The following is a 19,400-nucleotide window of genomic DNA, read 5'->3' on the forward strand; positions in this document are numbered from 1 at the left end:
ACTAACCTCAGTTTCTCTGGTTGAATCATACAATGACGCTGTTTGAAGCAATGTTTGTCAGTGAACTGTCAACAGAACATATCTTTTCAGTGGTATTATTTACACAAATATATCTCTTTAATTCTCAAAATTAGTCTTCAGACATTCTACAGATGCGCAGTCAGTTTATAACGCTTCGCAAGTGATCATTTTTTAAATTATTCGCTGTTTGAAGAATATATTTCACACGTGGACAATGCAGGTTAGAATTTAATAATAAATAATAATTAACTTAAATTAACATTCATTTTCTTATTAAATAATCATGGCACGTGGATTTGCTAATATATTTTCATTTGCTATATGACTTGAGAAATTTTCCAACGTTTAAAAGTTCGTAGCAGTTGCAATATTTTGAGAAGACAAGCATATTTAAAATATGTTTAAACTTTTATTACTTTTTGTTCATACAAATTGTAATTCGAAAATTTAAAAAATTCTTACGTCATTATTGTGCTTTGATGTCGAAATAGTTTATCGATCGAAATATAAATATGTACAATTTACTATGTTATCGTTGAAAGTAGTAGTTTCCAAAGACGCTTATTAATTAGATTTTCGTAGTTGTATTTTCATAAAAAATACCTGTTGGTATTTATAATTTATTTTATAATTTGCATGCGTACAAATAGTTGTATTAGCAGTAATGTAGATTTAAATTATAAATTGCATGTAGATTTAAATTATAAATTATTAAAGCGCAAGGGTTTTATGCAACCTAGACATTTTCTTATCTTCGTAATTTATGATTCTGTTTTCGAAATACAACTAAAAATCGAGCGATCGATAAAGGGCGCGTTATTTGAACCTTAAATTAACATCATTTAATTTTTTTCATAAATTTTTAGTAATTAAAACAAATTTAATATTTCGCAGTAGTGATTTATGTTAAAAAATATAACTATTATCTGATATCGATGAGGTTATCTAATTTTATAAGTGTTTATGTTTAACGTGCAATTCAAGGCTGAATAGTACAAGGATCATTTTGCTTTATTCTGTAAATAGAAGCAATATGATCAAATTTGTTATAAACGATATTAATTACTTCAATAAAAACGTAATTTGAATAATTTGATCATTTTTAATAACTACTCTTAACGTATTCTTAATGAATCACATTAAACATTAAATCCGTAAGAAAAAAAACCAAGCTTTTTTTCCTTGTACGATTATATAAGACTTTCAAATGAGAATCCATTGGTTTTCCGTTGTATAAACTGAAGAGTGACGATAAAGATAAATAACGTAAACCAGAGGTAATAGTAACTAGTGACTTTATTTTATGACATGGACGACCGCCATTTTCACCTTCTTTCAACCTTTTCAATAATATTGACTTTCTTCTTAAATTTAACTGTCATCGGACGTGCGTTGTCATTATCTTCTTTGCATGACTCTTTTCGAAATTTTTTCAATTTAATTAAAATTGATAACAAATATTTATATCAAAACTTTTTCAAAAAATTCTAAGAAACTTACGATTATTTAAATACAACCAATTCTTATAAAAATAAAGAAATAATCTGTGTTAAATCCGATAAAAGTTTTCTTAATCGAGAGTCTCGTTTCCTCCGCATCAGTAGAACAATTATGATTCGCAGTAATATTAAATCCCAGATAAAAATCTCAAAGAATATTCTTGCAAAATATTTTGAAACATAATCTTTCCATCTCAGTGATTGTCTGCAGCGGTTTTAAAATAAAGGAATACTCAAATCATTTTTTATTGCAAATAAATATTTTTTCTGTAATGATGCTAAAAATAAAGTATCAAATTTCAACTACCTCCTCATTAGAATTTTAAATCACATTTGCATAGGTTTGAAACACCCCAAGGCTTCGCAAACTTTTATGGCTTGATATCCATTATAAAAAATGTTAATTTTTTGCAACCCCGTTTTTTAGTTTGTTATTAATGCTAATTCACTGTTCTAAAATTCAAAAATCCTAAAATCTCATGACTCAAAAATGAAGTTGCAGAATTTTAAAAACTGCAAGTATTAAAGTTTTAAAAATTAATATATTTTAAAATATCAGGGATGAGTCAAACACCAAAGTGAACATATTTCAAGAGTGCAAAGTGTGCAAGCTCTAAACTTAAAAATTTGTAAAACTTAGCACTTTCAAATTCCCGTATTCTAAGAGCTTGCAAAGTCCAAAATTTGAGAGCTTGTAAAGTCCAAAGCCTGGAAGCTTTTAAAGTTAAAGATTTGAGAACTTGTGAAGCTCAAAATCTGAAAGGTTGTAAAATCCAAAATATGGAAGCTTATAAAGTCAAAAATTTAAAAGCTTACAAAGTCCAAAATTTGAAAACTTGTAAAATATAAATTTCAAAGCTTGTAAAGTCCAAAGTCTGGAAGCTTGTAAAGTCCAAAATTTAAAAGCTTGCAAAGTCCAAAATGTAAAGCTGGTAAAATGTAGATTTGAAAGCTTGTGAAGTCCAAAGTCTGGAAGCTTTTGAAGTCCAAAATATGGAAGCTTTTAAGTCCAAAATTTGAAAGCTTTTAAGGTCCAAAATTTAAAAGCTTGTAAGGTCCAAAATTTAAAAGCTTGTAAGGTCAAAAATTTGAAAGCTTTTAAGGTCCAAAATTGAAGAGTTTGCAAAGTCCAAAATTTGAAAGCTTGTAAAGTCCAAAATTTAAGAGTTTGCAAAGTCCAAAATTTGAAAGCTTTCAAAGTCCAAACTCTAAAAGCTTCCAAACTCCAAAATCCAAAAGTTTGCATACACCAAAATCTAAGAGCTTTCAAACTCCAAAATCTAAGAGCTTTCAAACTCCAAAATCTAAGAGCTTTCAAACTCCAAAATCTAAGAGCTTTCAAAGTCCAAAATCTAAAAGCTTACAAACTCCAAAAGTCTAAAAGCTTCCAAACTCCAAAATCCAAAATCTTCCAAAATCACAAATCTCCCAAATAGAAAAAAACCTTCCAAACTCGCCAAAAGTCTTCAAAACGTTCGAAAATCCGAAACTAAATATTTATCGACTCCATTCATCCACGCTCCACCAGTAGGTCTGGACCCACACTTCGTGAAGCTCAGTCCCGGCGTCGAGGCATAATTTCAAGTAAAACTGTAAAAGGTCGTTTACTTTTGGACCTCTTACCGCTCTCGGTGGTGGTGATATCGAAACATTTGTAGTGCGTAAACCACACACCACACGTGTCGAATCCTTTCATTGCCGTGTGTGTGTGGAGGGGGCAAGAGGGTGGGTGGAACATTTAATTCGAGCTTACGAGGGAAGTCGTTGATTGAAGACGAGGTACTCGTCAGTTCTGTTTCAACGCTCTTTCGTGTTGGATTGTTTTCTGTTTTGTTTACATAAATATCGAAAAAACGTGTCTGTTATTTAGATAACGAGATAAAGTTGCTTCGATTTGAACCCGAGGGGAATGACTGTTAAACTTTGAGTGCGTTCGAAGAGTTGATTCGAAGTTCCTTCAATTGAAGGATGAGTTGGTCTCGTCTGCTTGTTCCTCGAGCTGCAAGGTCAATCTTTCGCTACGTAATTCGCGATATTGTTATTTGAATAAAATGTGCTTCGTTTGTGTAAAGTTTGATTGGCATCGGTCTTCAAATAACGTAGTTAGCGACAAACGGTTCTCTTGTAAGTTTGCAAATTATTAAATTATTTTGTTAATTCTTTTGATGCAATGATTTAAGATTCTGTAAATGTATTTTCATGTGGAAGGAGTTTTTGAGATATTTATTATACTACTCTGTCAGATATTACCATTTACACGGTACTTGTATATTGTAATTATTATTGTATATTACTGTATTAGTAATTACTGAATTATTATGCAATATTATTATACTACATTGTTACTGAGATATTATTATTACCATATTATGTTAAAAATAATTAATATAACACTACTGTATTACACTACTATGCAACATAATACTATTATACTATACTATACATGTTATACTACTATACACTATTATATTACTATACATATTTATTATACTACACACTATTATACTACTATATTTATTTATAATACAATATTTATTAATATACTTATTTGTAATTATTACAATATCTGTATAACTGCATTACACATTACTTTTGTCACTAATATACAATATTTTAGTTTTCAACATACTTCACCTGCAATCAACCCTAAAATTTGATATAAGTGAACTCGTCGAACTAAAGTCTATTACATCAAAACTTATGTACAGTAATTTTCTGAAAGGGTCTAATATTTAACAAATATATATTCTGACAAAAATGTAAGTTTTTAGAAATATTTTAAATACTATACATATGTGTGACATGTTTAGTAAAGGGTCTTCCCAGTTTCCTCAAATATTCGGTCATGAAATATCCGTCATGTTTAGTATAACGCAAAAGTATACAGATTGATAAGAATTCGATATCACATTTATCTGTCTCTTTCAATTGATAATATTGTTAAATCCCCGTTTCTTCACAAGTGTGTATTTCCTATATTCTTAGGCAGTTTCTATATAAAGAATTTTTCATAAAGTAGAATTTTGAAATGCCGTCTTGATTGCTATTTTTCTTGTTTCGTAAGTAGATTTTTTGTACAAAAGATTACTTGCATGTGAAGAATTTTTGATAACATATTTCTGTCGAAATTTTGTTTTTATCGATTTTCTTTGTAAGAATAATTAGCTACGTGAAGGGGAACATCGTTAAGATGGAATGTCTGATACCGTCGTCAAAATAGAATTCTGAAATATGGATACCAGAATTAAGAATAGAACATTTTCTTAATAATTCAGTATATTTAATAAGGAGAAGTCTGCAAGAAATTATTTCTGAGTTCATTAAATATTACTCACAAAATATGTAAATTGTTATTGATTGTAAGTTGTAAATTTGTAAATTGTTATTGATTGTAAGTTATAAATTTGTAAATTGTAAATTGTTTTAACAAAAAATAGTAACAATATTTTCTCACACAAATTGCAAATATTTTCCAATGCAAATAATAAATTTTCAAGTTGAATGTTAATGGAAAAAATGATATGCTATGACTTGAAATTATTTCATAATTAAAACTTCATTTAGGATATCTATTTTTAGAATGAACATTAATACTTAATTAGTCATATGACTACAAATTTTAAATTGTGAAATAAAATATATATTAGGTATATTCATTTGTAAATAATAGTTCCTCTTCTTATCTTCGATAGTGCAACATAAATTGTAATACCTATTTAAAGACTTATCAGAATGTGAAGGATTCTGAGTATGTGGGATCAAAAATGTGAAAAGTAGTAGATACACTGTATCGACAAATCCTCCGATTAGTTTACTGATTTGTGATCGCTAAATCCTATGTTTCTTCTCTATAAAGAACCAGGCACATTTCGCCATTGCTCAGATTTATTAAACCCTTTAGAAGCCTTAAAAAAAATGTTAAAACACAAACACATTAATTAAAATTCCAGTAACTCGGTAACAAAAGAAAAATTTAAGGTGTGATATTATAATATTTTTGTGAATGACCTATCGTATAATAGAAAGAAAATTTAGTTCGCAATTTGGGGAAGAATTAAAAAGAAATCGATAAAAGCAATATAATACTATGATCGCATCATAAACTAGCACGGGGCTTCACCTTTCCCCCTAATTAATTTCATAGTAATAGCACAGTTAAAAAATGCTTATCTTCCCCTCTGAAAATGCGGATGTGCAACCCATGTTCTTCAATCAAGTTTCATTAATCGAGGTTTTTGAAGCCTCGACCTAATTAATAACGCTATAATATGCTTTCATTGATCTGTTACCATTTTCCAACAAATTTTTGTCACTTTTGGAAAAATCAAACTCAAAGTTCATCTCAAGGTTGTATTATTTTTCCTGATAATTTCATTTGTATAATTTTGTAAGTAATTTCAAGTGCAGTTTCATGAACTATACAAAAGAAACTTTTACATATCATCAAAGTTCCTAACCTAACCAAACCTAACCTAACCTAATATAATCTCTAAAAATTGAGGGACATAAAGTGCAAGTTCAGGATATGCATAAAAGAAACTATTACAAAACATCAAAGATCCTAAGCTAATTTAACATAACCTAACCTTTAAAAATTAGGGGTCATCAAGTGCAATTTTAGAATCTGCACAAAAGAAACTTTTTAGGAATCTTCAAAGTTCTAACCTAACCTAACTTCAAAAAACTAGAGGTTATGAAGTACAGTATCAGAAACTGCATAAAAGAAACTTTGACAAATTATCAAAGTTCTAAACTAACCTAACCCTAGTCTAACTCCTAAAAATTAAGGGTCATCAAGTGCAGCATCAGAAACTGCATAAAAGAAACTTTGACAAATCATCAAAATTCTAATCTAACCTAACCCTAACATAACTTCTAAAAATTAGGGATCATCAAGTGCAGTTTCAGGAACTGTTCCTAACCTAACCTAACCTAATTTCTAAAAATTAGGAGTCATCAAGTGCAGTATCAGAAACTGCATAAAAGAAACTTCGACAAATCATTGAAGTTCTAATCTAACCTAACCTAACCTAATTCCTAAAAATTAGGGATCATCAAGTGCAATATCAGAATCTGCACAAAAGAAACTTTAACAAATTATCAAACTTCCTAACCTAACCTAACTAACTCCTAAAAATTATGGGTCATTAAGTGCAATATCAGAAACTGCATAAAAGAAACATCTACAAATTATCAAACTGCCTAACCTAACCTAACCTAATCCCTAAAAACTAGGTCTCATCAAGTGCACTCTCAAGAACTGCATAAAAGAAACATTTACAAATCATCAAAGTTCTCAGAACATAATTAATCGCATAGTATCACATCAGAATCATCGTTCACTTCTTACAAACTCGCGTTTCCTCTTTGTCTCCTTTTTCCAGCGAAACTGAGGATTCATATGGAAAATGTGTTGTCACGTGCAATATGGATCGTGGCTCGTTGAGCTCCTTAAATGGACTTAAAAATCGAAGTGATTCTTTATATGCAATGCTTTTCTTCAGTGACCGCAGACAACTGATATTTTATGAGAATATCTATAAATCCTGAATTCTGTTTATATTTTATCAATTTTATAAATTTGTTCAAGTCTTTGTATTATGTCCACGTTCTTTAATTACATTCAAATTTGTTTGTAATTGTGTTCAAATTTTTGTAGAATTATGTCTACATTATTTGTTCTATAATTACATTTCAAATTAGTCTGCAATTATGTTTAAATTTTTGTAGAATTATGTCGACATTACGTTCTATAATTACATTCAAATTTTTGTATAATTATGTCTGCATTATTTGTTCCATAATTACATTTCAAATTTGCCTGCAATTATGTTCAAATTTTTGTATAATTTTGTCTGCATTATTTGTTCCATAATTACATTTCAAATTAGCCTGCAACCATATTCAAATTTCTCTACAATTATATTCAAAGTCATAAAAAAAATCACATTTCTCCATCAATCATTTTCAACCCTGTCTCCAACTAAAAATATTAAAATTGCATAAAATAAGCTAAAATATATTTGTTTCTCAAAAAAACTTGAAAAGTAAAGTTTTGACCAGAAGAGATGGCAAGTATGTCAAGGACAGGCAGATCGTCCCAACAATAAGAGGTCACTTCCGGTTAGGTTAGTTGCCCGCTCGCGTTGTATTATCCCCTTCAATTGAATACCTTTTTAACGTTTTTTATTGGTTACATATTCCCGGCGTTGTTAATAAATTGCAAGTTCTTTTATTGGCCATTAGTGAAACGGCAGCCAGCATCATTTGCATTTAGATTAATCACTATCGTGAAGTTCGTTTCGCTCGTTGCTAACAACGTGCAGTAGTTGCTGAACCTGTTTATTCAAATTAATGCCTGAATTAAATTATAAGTCAATTAATTTAATGCAACTGTATTTAAATTGGGGCCAATAATCGCCTGCTGTTTGTATCTTGAACTGTTATTAACTCTGAAGTATCGTGGTACGATCAGATTTCAACTGAATTCAATTTCTGTTCTAATTAAGTTTTTTTCGAGCTTTGAGCTCGTTAGATTTTTTTATGGAAAATTAAATAATTCTGAATTTCTTTAATTACTGAAGTCTTAAAGAGGTACAATTGTAAAATTGTAAAGTTACAAAAATTCTAAAGTTAAATTCCAAAACTGCAACCTAATAAAATTCTAAAACTGCAAAATTAAAAAATTGTGAAATTACAAAAGTCCTAGCTAACTAAAAAAAATTGAAGTCTCAACCATCTAAAATACTAAAACTCAAATATTTCAAATCCTGAAGCTCTAAAAATCTAAAAATGAAAAAATTCCCAAATTTCTTGAAGTCTACTTAAAAATTCCAAAGTCCCAAAATTACAAAATAAATTCATTAAAATTCAATTCACAGTGTCTTTGTATTTGTGCAAAGTGTGAAATGAGTTTAAGAATGAAACTATTTATACCGGTTTAAAATTGTTTGTGGATGATTAGTATTTTGTTAATTATTCTGAAAGGGTCGTATTCTTTTTTTAGAGTTCAACGGAACAGCTGACTCATTGCAGCACGGGAACGTTAGAGGAGATCCTGGATAATCCGGAGGGAATAACAACGCGGACCGTTTCTGAAAAGATCATGAGTATCTGTAAAAATACTATACGCTGGGTGCTCTTTTTCGATGTCCTCCTCGCCTTATCAGGTTTGTATTATTATTATTTTATATTTAAAAAAATAATACAAAAATTGTTTCGAAATAATTAAACATTATAATAGATAAATGATAATTTACCAAATTTATTGAAGACTTAGTTGCTCTCAAACAGCCCGCCATTTTGTACGAATGAAAAATGTTAACAGAACATGCAGTCGTATCAAATCCTTAACCTAACCTAACCATAACTTATATCTAAATCGACAATGTCCTAAAAATTAATAATCTAACCTAACAAGTAATGATAACCTAACCTAACCTAACCAATAACCTTGATATCCTTCACAACAATCATATCACCCAAAGCATCATGCAGAAATTTCCACCAGTTTTTCCTGTGATAAGCAACAAGTGTTATTTTCCATTTCTTTTATGTGATAAAATCGCGTCAGACTTTCTACATTACGCAATGGTGCAATAAAACGTATCCGTTAATTAAACGAATTATCGGTGTTTGTTATGCGCCCGGTTAATGGCCGTCAATTTCCATCGTTTTTATATTGATTTATTCAATTTGCACGTCTGTGCAAGGAAATGACGGTTCCCTAATTGAAGCGACGTTTATTACATTACGAGACAAGTATGCGGAAGCGTATGTATCATTCATTCTTCCTGGGTGATGTCTATGAACTTGGAAAACAATATAATTCAATTCTAGCAACAACGAAGATTGACCTGATTAATCGTTGTAAATAGGCATTGATCTATGATGGGGAGTCAAATTTTAATATTTTTTAGAAATATTGCGATGTGGAAGTAGAGAAATGTATAACTTGGACATCTAGGGATATTGGGACTTGGGTAATATGGGTATAAAAATCTAGGGATATAGGGGTAAGGATCTGGGGATCTAGGGAACTATGAGATATAGGGAATTAGGGGATATGGGGAACTAGGGGATCTAGGGAACTAGGGGATATGGGGAACTAGGGGATATGGGGAACTAGGAGATATGGGGAACTAGGGGATATGGGGAACTAGGGGATATGGGGAACTAGGGGATATGGGGAATTAGGGGATATGGGGAACTAGGGGATATAGGGAACTAGGGAATATAGGGAACTAGGGGATATGGGGAACTAGAGGATAGAGGGAATTAGGGGATATGGGGAACTAGGGGATATAGGGAACTAGGGAATATAGGGAACTAGGGGATATGGGGAACTAGGTGATCTAAAGAACAAGGAGATACAGGGAATTAGGGGATATGGGGTATTAAGGGGTCTAGGGAACTAGGTGATACAGGGAATTAGGGAATAAAGTGATCTAGAGATATAGGAATTTTGAAATATAAATATTTGGTAATATAGCAATTTTGGGATATAAGGAACTTGAAGTATAGATCACTAGAGATATAAAAATATAGGGACGTAATCTAGTGATGTACAGAATTGGAAATATAGAGATTTGAAAAAACACAAATGTAAGAACATAGAGATCTATAGATCTTGAAATAGAGAGACTCTAATAACACTATAAAAATATATAATCAACAGGAATCTAGGGATATCTTGAAGTCTGAAAATATAGATACTCTTGATACAGCAAAAAGTCTCAAACACCTGACATATATAGCCCTATATATTCTATACTAGTTATAAGACACCTAAACAGGTGAATCAGATGAATCACCCTGCGCAAGAAAATTCTATTCAAGCATCAATTCACTCCGAACAGTTAATCTAATTAACCTAGAAGAATGCAGCGCGATAATCGGTAAAATAAATTGTTCGCACTTGCATGATCCACCGTTCTATTTGAATAAAATGCAGGCTAGAAACGAAACCATGCGTGCAACGAGAGCTGACTGGAAAACCGCGAACTGTGGTAACACAATACCATATGAGACGACTGTCTGCTTAGAATTTTTCCGGTCGTGTAGCATTAAATAACTTGGTGCACACGGGTGCGGTGAAACGTCAATGAACTGTTCTAGAACACAACTTCGAAAAAAACAAACGCATAATACGTAGCTACAATTGGAAGCTCTCGACTGGAGCAGAAATTCGATGAACGGAGCAACCGTTTTGAAATAGATCGGTACATTTGACATTTGATACGAATATCGTGATCGCGTTGTGTTTACGTTACGATGTAAATTTACAGGACTGTATTACGCGTCGACACACCGTACCCTTTCCTCTCTTTTAATCGAACGTATATCACTCTTTTTATATCTCATGTAAACTTATGGATTTGTAAATTAAAAAAAATTAGAGTTGAAAATTTTGGGAGATTATTAAGTTTATTTTGGAAATTTAGAGAAATTTGAAAGCAGGAAATTAAATTTTGTAATTTAAAAGTTTGAGAATTTAGGGATTTAACAAGACGCCAACGTGGTGTCACCCTACTCCAGACGCAAGCAGGTCATGACACCACAGTGTCGTCATCTGCAGTCAACGTGTTAATAATGAGTACTTACGACATCCTTTTTTATTTACAATTTTAAAAATGCGACCCGGAATGTTTATGACCACATTCCATTTTTAACTACAAATTTTTATAAATTTTTATCAAACTTTTACAAAACATATTACATCGAAATGTACTTTTGACAAAATTCAATATTTGTCACATTTGCAATGCTTTTTAAAATAATACTGTTTACATAATCATTCTCTCAAAGTGTAAACATTTTGAAAATATGCACGGTGGCAAAGTACGTTCTTTCAAATCTCGAAGTTATAAATGTACAACTTACCCATTTAATATTGTAGACTTCCAAAAATTTCGTTTGAATTCACGTTTCGAAAATTGCCACAGATTCTCTCAAGGATCGATCACAATTTGTTATAGAATTTAAAACTTTGAATGAACGCAGTAGAAGAAATGACGCAGTAACGTTTTTTTACACTAAATGTTTTCGTACAAATATGATAAAATTCTATCACTTATGAACTCAGGACACGTACATGTTCTTACGAACATTCGTCGAAGAATGTCAAGTTTGTGTCAGCGAAAGAAGACTCCGACTTCCACTTCAAAAATTGTTTACATTAGTTCATTGTACGTTTCAACGAATTGGGCTTCGAGTTTAACTGATGTGTTATATCTGGGAACCCACACACTGAAAAGAGTCATAGACGGTCGATGCAGGGTCAGTTTCACTCCGAAACATCGATAACGTTCGTTCCTCATATCGATAATTCAAAAAAATCTGTCCTACAGTCCTATCGTAAACATTCGTTGAATACTTCAAGTCAAATTTAAATACGAACATATCGATTCAAATTCAAACAAGAATATATAGATTCAAATACTATTTAAATTCAAAAATTATTTACTTAAAATAAAGTTTAAATTTCCTAAAATACGCTGAATATATTGTTTAAAAAATTAGGGAAATTGAAAGTACGAATAGTTGAAAGTCGGTACCGTACCGACGCAGCGGGTAAATAGGAATGACCGCTCTATGCAAATGCATGTATGTGTAAACGTAGTTCTGTACGTCATTTATACGAAAGGTAAGCTTTAGTGTTTTGCGTGACTCAGTCTGTATACTTTGTATATCTAATCGAAATCTCGTGTCAATGCTGCAGCTGCAAAACCTGCTGGATCATTGAGCATTGCCTACATTATTATTATTAGGTAAAAAATAAGATTATATGAGACGTTTTGCGCATGCGCGTGAATCGAATACTTAGCTGGTGTCTCACGTAATAGGCGCGCAGTATGGTGTGACACTTTACTGGTATTTAGAGGAACCGTGCTCCTATTTTTCTATTCTTTTCTTTACTTCTCTTTTCTCATTTCTTTTCCCCTTCCTCTTTCTTGATTCTTCTTTTTTAGTTTCTTCTTTCGTGTGTACGCATTATTCTGTCATTCTTTCATCCGTTTACACGCGCACACGTGCCACATCTGCATTAACATGGTCAAGTGCACGAAAAATGAGAAAGTAGCGCCGCAACGGAAAGCTTCTAAACTGATCAAACAGCGTCATATATACAGCATGTGTGAGTATATACAAATAGACAGAATGAAAGCGAAGAAAATGTCGAGACCACGTGCATTTTCATGAGTAATCGTGCAGAAAGTATTTTTGTCTATCTAGGTACGTTATTGTCGCAGGTTCTGTGTGATGATTCAACCTTCCGATTTATGGGAATAAACAGAAAAAATGAATCATGTTTATGTACATATTTACGTAATTAAAATTGGGGAAATACTTTGAATGATTGCATGGATTTTATATTGACTTTCTTATCTGTTGAATCCTGTGTAAGCTACAGCTCATTCACAGTTGTTGGCAAAGATATAATTTTAATTAGGCAATATGATAAACTCTGGTGTGACTATACGATTTTTTGTAATCGTAAGATGAGGCAGATCTCTTAACTTCTTTAATTGTCATCTTACGTCAGGCAAAAGCAAATGATTTTTGGAAAGGGAACTTTGCATTTCATTGTTTTTGAGTCTCAAAGAACAGTTCCAGATTTTTCATTTCTAACAAACCTTTTATGTATGAAATAATTTCCAAAACACTTATTTACATTAATGCGCATGGCGTGATGTTTTTATCTATTGTATCGTCTGATGAAATCTTTAAATTTAGATATGATTCGAAAGCAATAATTAATAGCAACCATTTTTAACTAACGTTAGAATTATAATTAAATATTAGTAATAAAATCGATTTAGTACGCGAAACATTTGTAATAATTTTCAATTATCAATAAATAGTTTATTAATTATTTAATTTAATTATTCTTACGAATTAAATAATGAAAAAAAATATAGAAATTGCTCCCGTTTCATACTAAGTAAAAAATTATTGTACACTACTTATATAAACTTGTTTTTATTCTAGAACATTCGCAATATTAACCACTGCTATTTTATGTTTCAGTTATTATACTTTTAGCGGTATTGGAATTCGGGACTATTCCTCAGCAGGGTATCGGCTTTTATTGCAATGATCCAAAAATTTCCTTTAAGTTTATGGGAGACACGATTTCTATGACCTGGTTGTTAATCGGAAGTCTTTTAATCCCAGTTTTAGTGGTACGTATAAAGCACGGCTGCGTTAAATATTTATCTGCTTTTAGACGGAAAAGTGACCACTTCCTTTTATAACCGTTCATATATCGGCCATTTTGTTAAGTTCTCAATAAAGATATAATGACGCATCTCTTCTTAACATTAATTCTTAAAATTAATTTTTTTTTATAAGAGAAAAAGATAAATAATAGAAAATTAAAAATTAAAATAATAGGAGGATGTTTCAATATGTATTTTATGATGTTTTAGATATGTTTAGCAGAATACACGTGCCATCCGGCAAGTAGCTACAATAAAGAATTGGGATGTGCCGGTTCTAGGGCGAAACAAATATGGTTATGGTATGGTCATTATGCAATTGGAATGACTTCCTTGATAGTTATATGCGAGGTTATCAAAACTTTGGTCGGAGAACCCAGACCTCACTTTTTGGATACATGCAAACCACGTGAAGCTGAAAATTGTACCGATGAGTTAGTATTTTTTTTACTTCATTTTTTATATTTTTCTACTTACAACACTTCTTAACTGCAATTTTTAAATTTACTAATATTTGTACTTTCGTTTCAGATATGTGGAAACATATACATGCACAAATACGATCGATTCAACCTGGTTTGTCTCGGATTCCAGCAAATCATTCCCATCTGGTCATTCTGCCCTTTCCATGTTTGCCTCTATTTTTATCGTGGTAAGAATCAGTGTATAACAGTACAAAGGTGTCCCACTTAAGTCAAGCACCTTTAATTACTTTCTTATTTGTTTGCTTCGGAAAGAAGTTATTACAATTAAAGGGGAAAGTATATGAATGTGAAAGTCACTTTAAGGTTATATATATCACAAAAGATGTGACCTTGAAACGACTATTAACTTCATAGCTCAACTTCTCTTTTAGATATAATTAATTAATTCGTATACAAATGAAGTTATTCAATTTAAAATAATTATTTAGAGACCTGACTTTGGTTATAAAGTTGCCAACAAAAAACATGTTGCAAAATAAGTCATGTAAAGTTGCATGCAAACTACCTTCCACTCACAAAAAAGAGAGTCGTGAATTGGCACGCAAGGCTTATTTATAGTGCACTGCACTTTAGTTTATTATAGGTAGATAAATCTAGAAGGTTCTGTTAGGTTCAACTCTTTTATTACAATGTGAAACCATACACAGATATTTGCATTTAACAACTTTTCATGTTTCTGATCATTTGTTCGTTTTCTTAAAGGAAACGCATTTGTATATTCCCTGTGAGGAGCAATTTATTTATTATCTTATAACTTAATCCCTTTTTCTGAGCTGAGGATTAAGTCATAAACCCGGATAAGCCTGGTCAACAGCGCCAATAGCTTTTATTTAACAGAAAGGTTGTCCTTTAACGGGACATTAAGGCTCCGTCTTTGAATAATTACATTTAAGCTAGGTGTCTGCATGTTTCAATTATGACCAGTCCCATTCAAAGTGTAAAATGTAAAAGAAGAAATTTAAGAATTAATTTGTAGTTACTTGTATTACGGTATATTGTACACCACATCAACAGGTTTTAAGGGATAATGGAATGTATTTAAATATTATTAATAGTAGTTTCAATATTTAGTGAAATTAGGTTATCTAACCTGAAAATCCTAGACACACTTGTACACTATAATAATTTTTTTGTTCGCAAGGTAGTGAAATATAGATTTGCTTTCAGATTCATGTTTCTTTTACTTGAAAACGACGAGGCAGCTTTCTTCTGTCACCACCTGTTGCGGGGCGACAGTAAATTCATAAAGCCATCGGATGCCACTATTCACATTTTCAAGCTTAGAATTTCGTTTATAGCTCTGTGTTGTAAAGCCACCTAACTAGACGTCAAATTTCCAGAATTTTCTTGTATACCTCTCGAATCGAAAGCACTTTATGACTTTATACGTTTGCGATTTACCGTTCAAGGCATTTTTATGAACCCCTTATACCTGAGAGTAATCTGTTAAATGGCACTCTCTTCAAGAAGAATTTCAATATTCTTTATGTACATTAACTGTTCTTTTGTAAAGATGTAAATATTTTATGCCAAGAAATCTAGTGCCCTGTTATAACAATGAAATACCCTGTACACAATTAAAAACACTTTGTACTTTTCTGTTGCAGTGGTACTTACAAAACCGTTTGCCAAACCGGACGTTTTTTTTGAAACCGTGGCTGCAATGTATGGTGTGTTTGTGGGCTGTGATATGCTCTGTAACCAGAATCAGTGATAATAGGCATCACTGGTGGGATGTGCTAGCAGGGGATGTCCTAGGACTCATTTTAAGTGTGCTAACGGTGACAGTGTCATGCCGCAAGTTTCGCTTCAATGCAGACGTGTCGCAAATCTTCAACGAGCCCTTAGAGAACGGTCAAATTGGCTTCAACAGTAAACGACAGGAGAACGTGAAGCAATTGTTGCACGAAACAACCGTTGATCTTCAAGAAACTCGTGAATTGAAGAACGTCAAACCAACATCTTGGAAAGAATAATCTGAAAGAAGCAAGCTTTGCCTTTCTTATACTCATTCAAATTTATTTATTTTCGTTGGTTGTCAAGAAAGTGCATTGGTGTAACTAGAGACCAGTATACTTCTCATGTGAGAAATTCAGAATATTTTTAATTTCCAAATTGGAAATTTAGTAATTTAGCGGTAGCAAATTTAGTATTAGCAAATCCTTGGTTAAAAATGTCCAAGTTACTAAATTTTTAAGTATCCAAATTGCTAAGTTGGCACAAATAGAAAGTGTAGTTACGCCAATGGGAAAAAGAATCATTTCAATGACTAGTCCAGAAACAGAAAAAAGAAAAGGTTAACAATAGAATAATTTTAAGTAGCATACGATTACCACTAGTGGTAAAAGGTATTTCCTTGTTTTGAAATGGTGAAAGCCGTTGAAAGCAAGTAAAACGTGTTTCGCCAGTTTTTTGAGCGCTTTGATTTATAGCAAAAAGCATGGTAAAATAATCAATAATTCCTTTCGATTTTTATGAAACTGTTAATACAAGTGACCGTATTAATTGATTATGAGACACAATCTAGTAACATTCCTCTTAGTAAAGATTGAAAGCATGAAAATGAATTTGAAGCAAAAATGTAATTTAATTTTACAATTGCAAAATTAGAAGATGTTTATATTTTCTTTAAGCCAATTATCAAAAATAAAACTTTTGATAATTTTTAAAGGTATATCTTAATTGTATTTATTTTTTTTTAATTAGAGCATTATTTATCTATTTTACAGAATTATAAAATGTTTGTTTTAATGAAGCTTTACATACAAATACTATTTATTCAATGATTTAATTATTGATCTTATTGTTAAAAAAAATTGTTTTACTTTGAAGTTGAAGAAAATTTTTATTTTCAACAGTATTGTTTAGAAGTACTTACATGTTAATACGTGGACAAAATTGAAAGAGGTTTTATTTCAATCACCTAAAAGTATATCAGTTTATTTATAATAGTACAAATATACCGTTCAGCATTAATGGTTCCGTCCACGGATACTACATTATTCAGATATTGCAATTTTTGATTGAGCATAATTATAAATATTTTCATTCAATAATAATTGTCTGTTGTATAATTATGTAAAGTTTCATTAATAAATAATTGTCTCAAATTTAGCTCCATACAAGAACTTTTAGTCTAATAATAAAATTTGATTCTGTAATTGTACAGAAGGATTCTGTAATTGTATGAAAAGTATTGTAAAAGAAGCAAATTGCTGTCACATAGGTATTACGGTACCAAGTGAATCATGGTACATTTAAATGATATTATTGTAAATAAATAAGAATTAGAAAAGAATTTGCTAAAAACTCAAAATTCTAAATTGAAAGTTTTTAAACCAATGTAAATAAAATAGAGTATTACAATTTTTACAAGTAGAATATTTTTATAAGGAAGTGTTAGTATTTTAATAAGAACAAAATGATTTAAAAATCCTCCATCTACTTATGGATCAAAGAATCCTACATGAATTTTGTAAAACATGCACAAGATTTCTGTACTGATGAAACTTAAGGTATGGTGCAAAATATAATTGTAAGCACAAGTCATTATATTCAAAACAATAAATTGTATCCCAAGTCTGTATTAAGTTAAGGAAAGTAGATTGTACTATTTTATGTGGTAGCTACAAAAATAGTTGCAAGTTTGAGCTGTGTACCTTTTAATTCCAGAATAGAGATTCCCAGTGTGTTCTAATAAAAATACAAAACAATTGTGAGGTAATAGATTGTTTGAACAGGCAATAAGAATTTTATTGAGAAAAGTTTTGAACGTATGAGAAATTTTTGTAGCAACCTAACCTTTGGCATTTCATGTCACTAAATTGTTTCTGCAAGGAGTATACTTTAAATACTATGTTATACATACAATTTTTAAGAGTCATTCCTGTAAAAAACTTCCAATATTTAAACACAGTGTGAGTGTTAAACTTTCCTCTATTAATTATAAACTTATATTTAACTTTTAAGTATAGACATGAATAGTATTTCTGAGGGGATACACTGCTGCAAGTATTATAATTTCAAATCACAGACTTGTTCAGAACAAAAAGAGATCTTAATTACGCTCTCATAAATATAATAATTAATCGGAGTCAAAATATAAGAAAAATGGAGGTACCATTTTTTATTTTCAACAGTTTCGTGATGAAAAAAAAGTAGAAATGAATTGTTCCGTACAGAAATATAAATCTGGTATATACGGCAACCGATATGTAGAGTAATACGTTAAAATTTTAGATCGATCGTTTTGTCAGATTTTTTTTATTTCTGTCGCAAAAAAATCTTTCAAAAAAACGCGTCTGCTCGATGCTTTGAATTCTGTTGAAAAATTCAACAATGTACCTTTAAAGATTTATTTTTGCGAAAAATGAAAACAAAATTGATTTTTTTAAATCTAATTAATAGTTATTTATTTTGGTATTGTAAAGTAGTAAATTACATGATATTCTCGTACAAAGAAAGAATAGCTTTGTCGTAATTAATTCCATATTTGCTCAGATAAAATCCAGTCTTCTTAAGCTTTAATTTATGATAGCTATGTACATATGTACATGTTAGATGATCCCAAAAGTCTTTAAAATTTTTTAAATAAAGTAATGCATAATTCGTATAGATCCAAAGACAAATTTTTTTTTATTATTTTTAATTACTGGGTTTCTGTTTTTATTATTATTGTTTAAGATAATATATTCCGAACTTCTGGAATCATCTAATATACCCAGCATTCCACTCACATATGTATATCGCAGCTACGATATAATCGATATGTGATCCGTATTTAATAGAGTACTTCTAGAAAAAGTAAAAATGTAATTCGAACAATTATTTTGAAACAAGTGTAAAAAATAATTAATTTGCAACTTGTCAGATGATTAAGCATTTATTCGTTAATTATAATTACATTCCGATTGTGATGCGAAATTGTAAATATTGCGAGTTCTGTGCAAGCGGAACTTCCGGTTGTAGAAAGTATTGTAATATAGTCATATTTTAAGTATGTACCTAAATTTGTACGTGTATACATACAAATATATTTCTGCACGTTTGAATATATGTCAGTCTTTAAGATTATTCAAAATTCTCAAATTTTCAAAATTTTCAAATTTCGAATTTCAAAAATTTCAAATTTCAAAAATTTCGAATTTCAAAAATTTCAAAAATTTCAAAAATTTCAA

General features: G+C 30.7%; 2 protein-coding genes and 1 long non-coding RNA gene across 8 annotated transcripts in view; 1 reads left to right on the forward strand and 2 right to left on the reverse strand.

The window, feature by feature from the left end:
- LOC105662113 (uncharacterized) overlaps positions 1–19,400 on the reverse strand; it is a 32,338-nt gene that overhangs the window by 2,881 nt on the left and 10,057 nt on the right. Inside the window, exons 1-2 of one of the 4 annotated variants that reach the window (XM_076540047.1) lie at positions 11,403–11,855; positions 7–65 (exon numbers count right to left, since the gene is read on the reverse strand). The exons of 2 other annotated variants lie outside the window; for them this stretch is intronic. Coding sequence is in view for 1 of the 2 variants with exons in the window: in XM_012282281.2 (XP_012137671.2) it covers positions 11,403–11,406 (4 nt within the window). In the remaining variant the exon portion in view is untranslated. Of the gene's footprint in view, positions 1–6; positions 66–11,402; positions 11,856–19,400 lie in introns of those variants that run through there. One more of the 4 variants, XM_012282281.2, reaches the window with a different exon arrangement.
- On the forward strand, positions 29–19,278 carry LOC100877991 (phospholipid phosphatase 1). 3 transcript variants are annotated; one of them, XM_012282275.2, is made up of 6 exons: positions 29–241; positions 8,527–8,689; positions 13,548–13,702; positions 13,949–14,172; positions 14,270–14,390; positions 15,831–19,278. In XM_012282275.2, exons 1-6 carry the CDS (start codon positions 236–238, stop codon positions 16,197–16,199), a joined length of 1,038 nt encoding a protein of 345 aa, XP_012137665.2. In that variant the 5' UTR covers positions 29–235; the 3' UTR covers positions 16,200–19,278. The 3 variants fall into 3 exon arrangements, with proteins under 3 accessions (XP_012137665.2, XP_076396159.1, XP_012137666.2); XM_076540044.1 differs by lacking the exon at positions 29–241 and adding an exon at positions 3,284–3,644; XM_012282276.2 differs by lacking the exons at positions 29–241; positions 8,527–8,689 and adding an exon at positions 12,010–12,654.
- LOC143265829 (uncharacterized) lies at positions 13,917–14,348 on the reverse strand. The gene is made up of 2 exons (XR_013040579.1): positions 14,216–14,348; positions 13,917–14,153 (listed from the first exon to the last, which is right to left on the reverse strand). It is a non-coding gene; the product is annotated as an uncharacterized LOC143265829 (long non-coding RNA).

The sequence above is a fragment of the Megachile rotundata genome, chromosome 15 (assembly GCF_050947335.1).
Source record: "Megachile rotundata isolate GNS110a chromosome 15, iyMegRotu1, whole genome shotgun sequence".
NCBI classification, from domain to species: domain Eukaryota; kingdom Metazoa; phylum Arthropoda; class Insecta; order Hymenoptera; family Megachilidae; genus Megachile; species Megachile rotundata.

Excerpts from the sequence above, each read along its gene's own strand:
- LOC100877991 (XM_012282275.2), top strand. Across the intron at positions 8,690-13,547 it reads TGTCCTCCTCGCCTTATCAG|TTATTATACTTTTAGCGGTA; the intron begins GTTTGTATTATT and ends TTTATGTTTCAG. Across the intron at positions 14,391-15,830 it reads TTGCCTCTATTTTTATCGTG|TGGTACTTACAAAACCGTTT; the intron begins GTAAGAATCAGT and ends TTTCTGTTGCAG.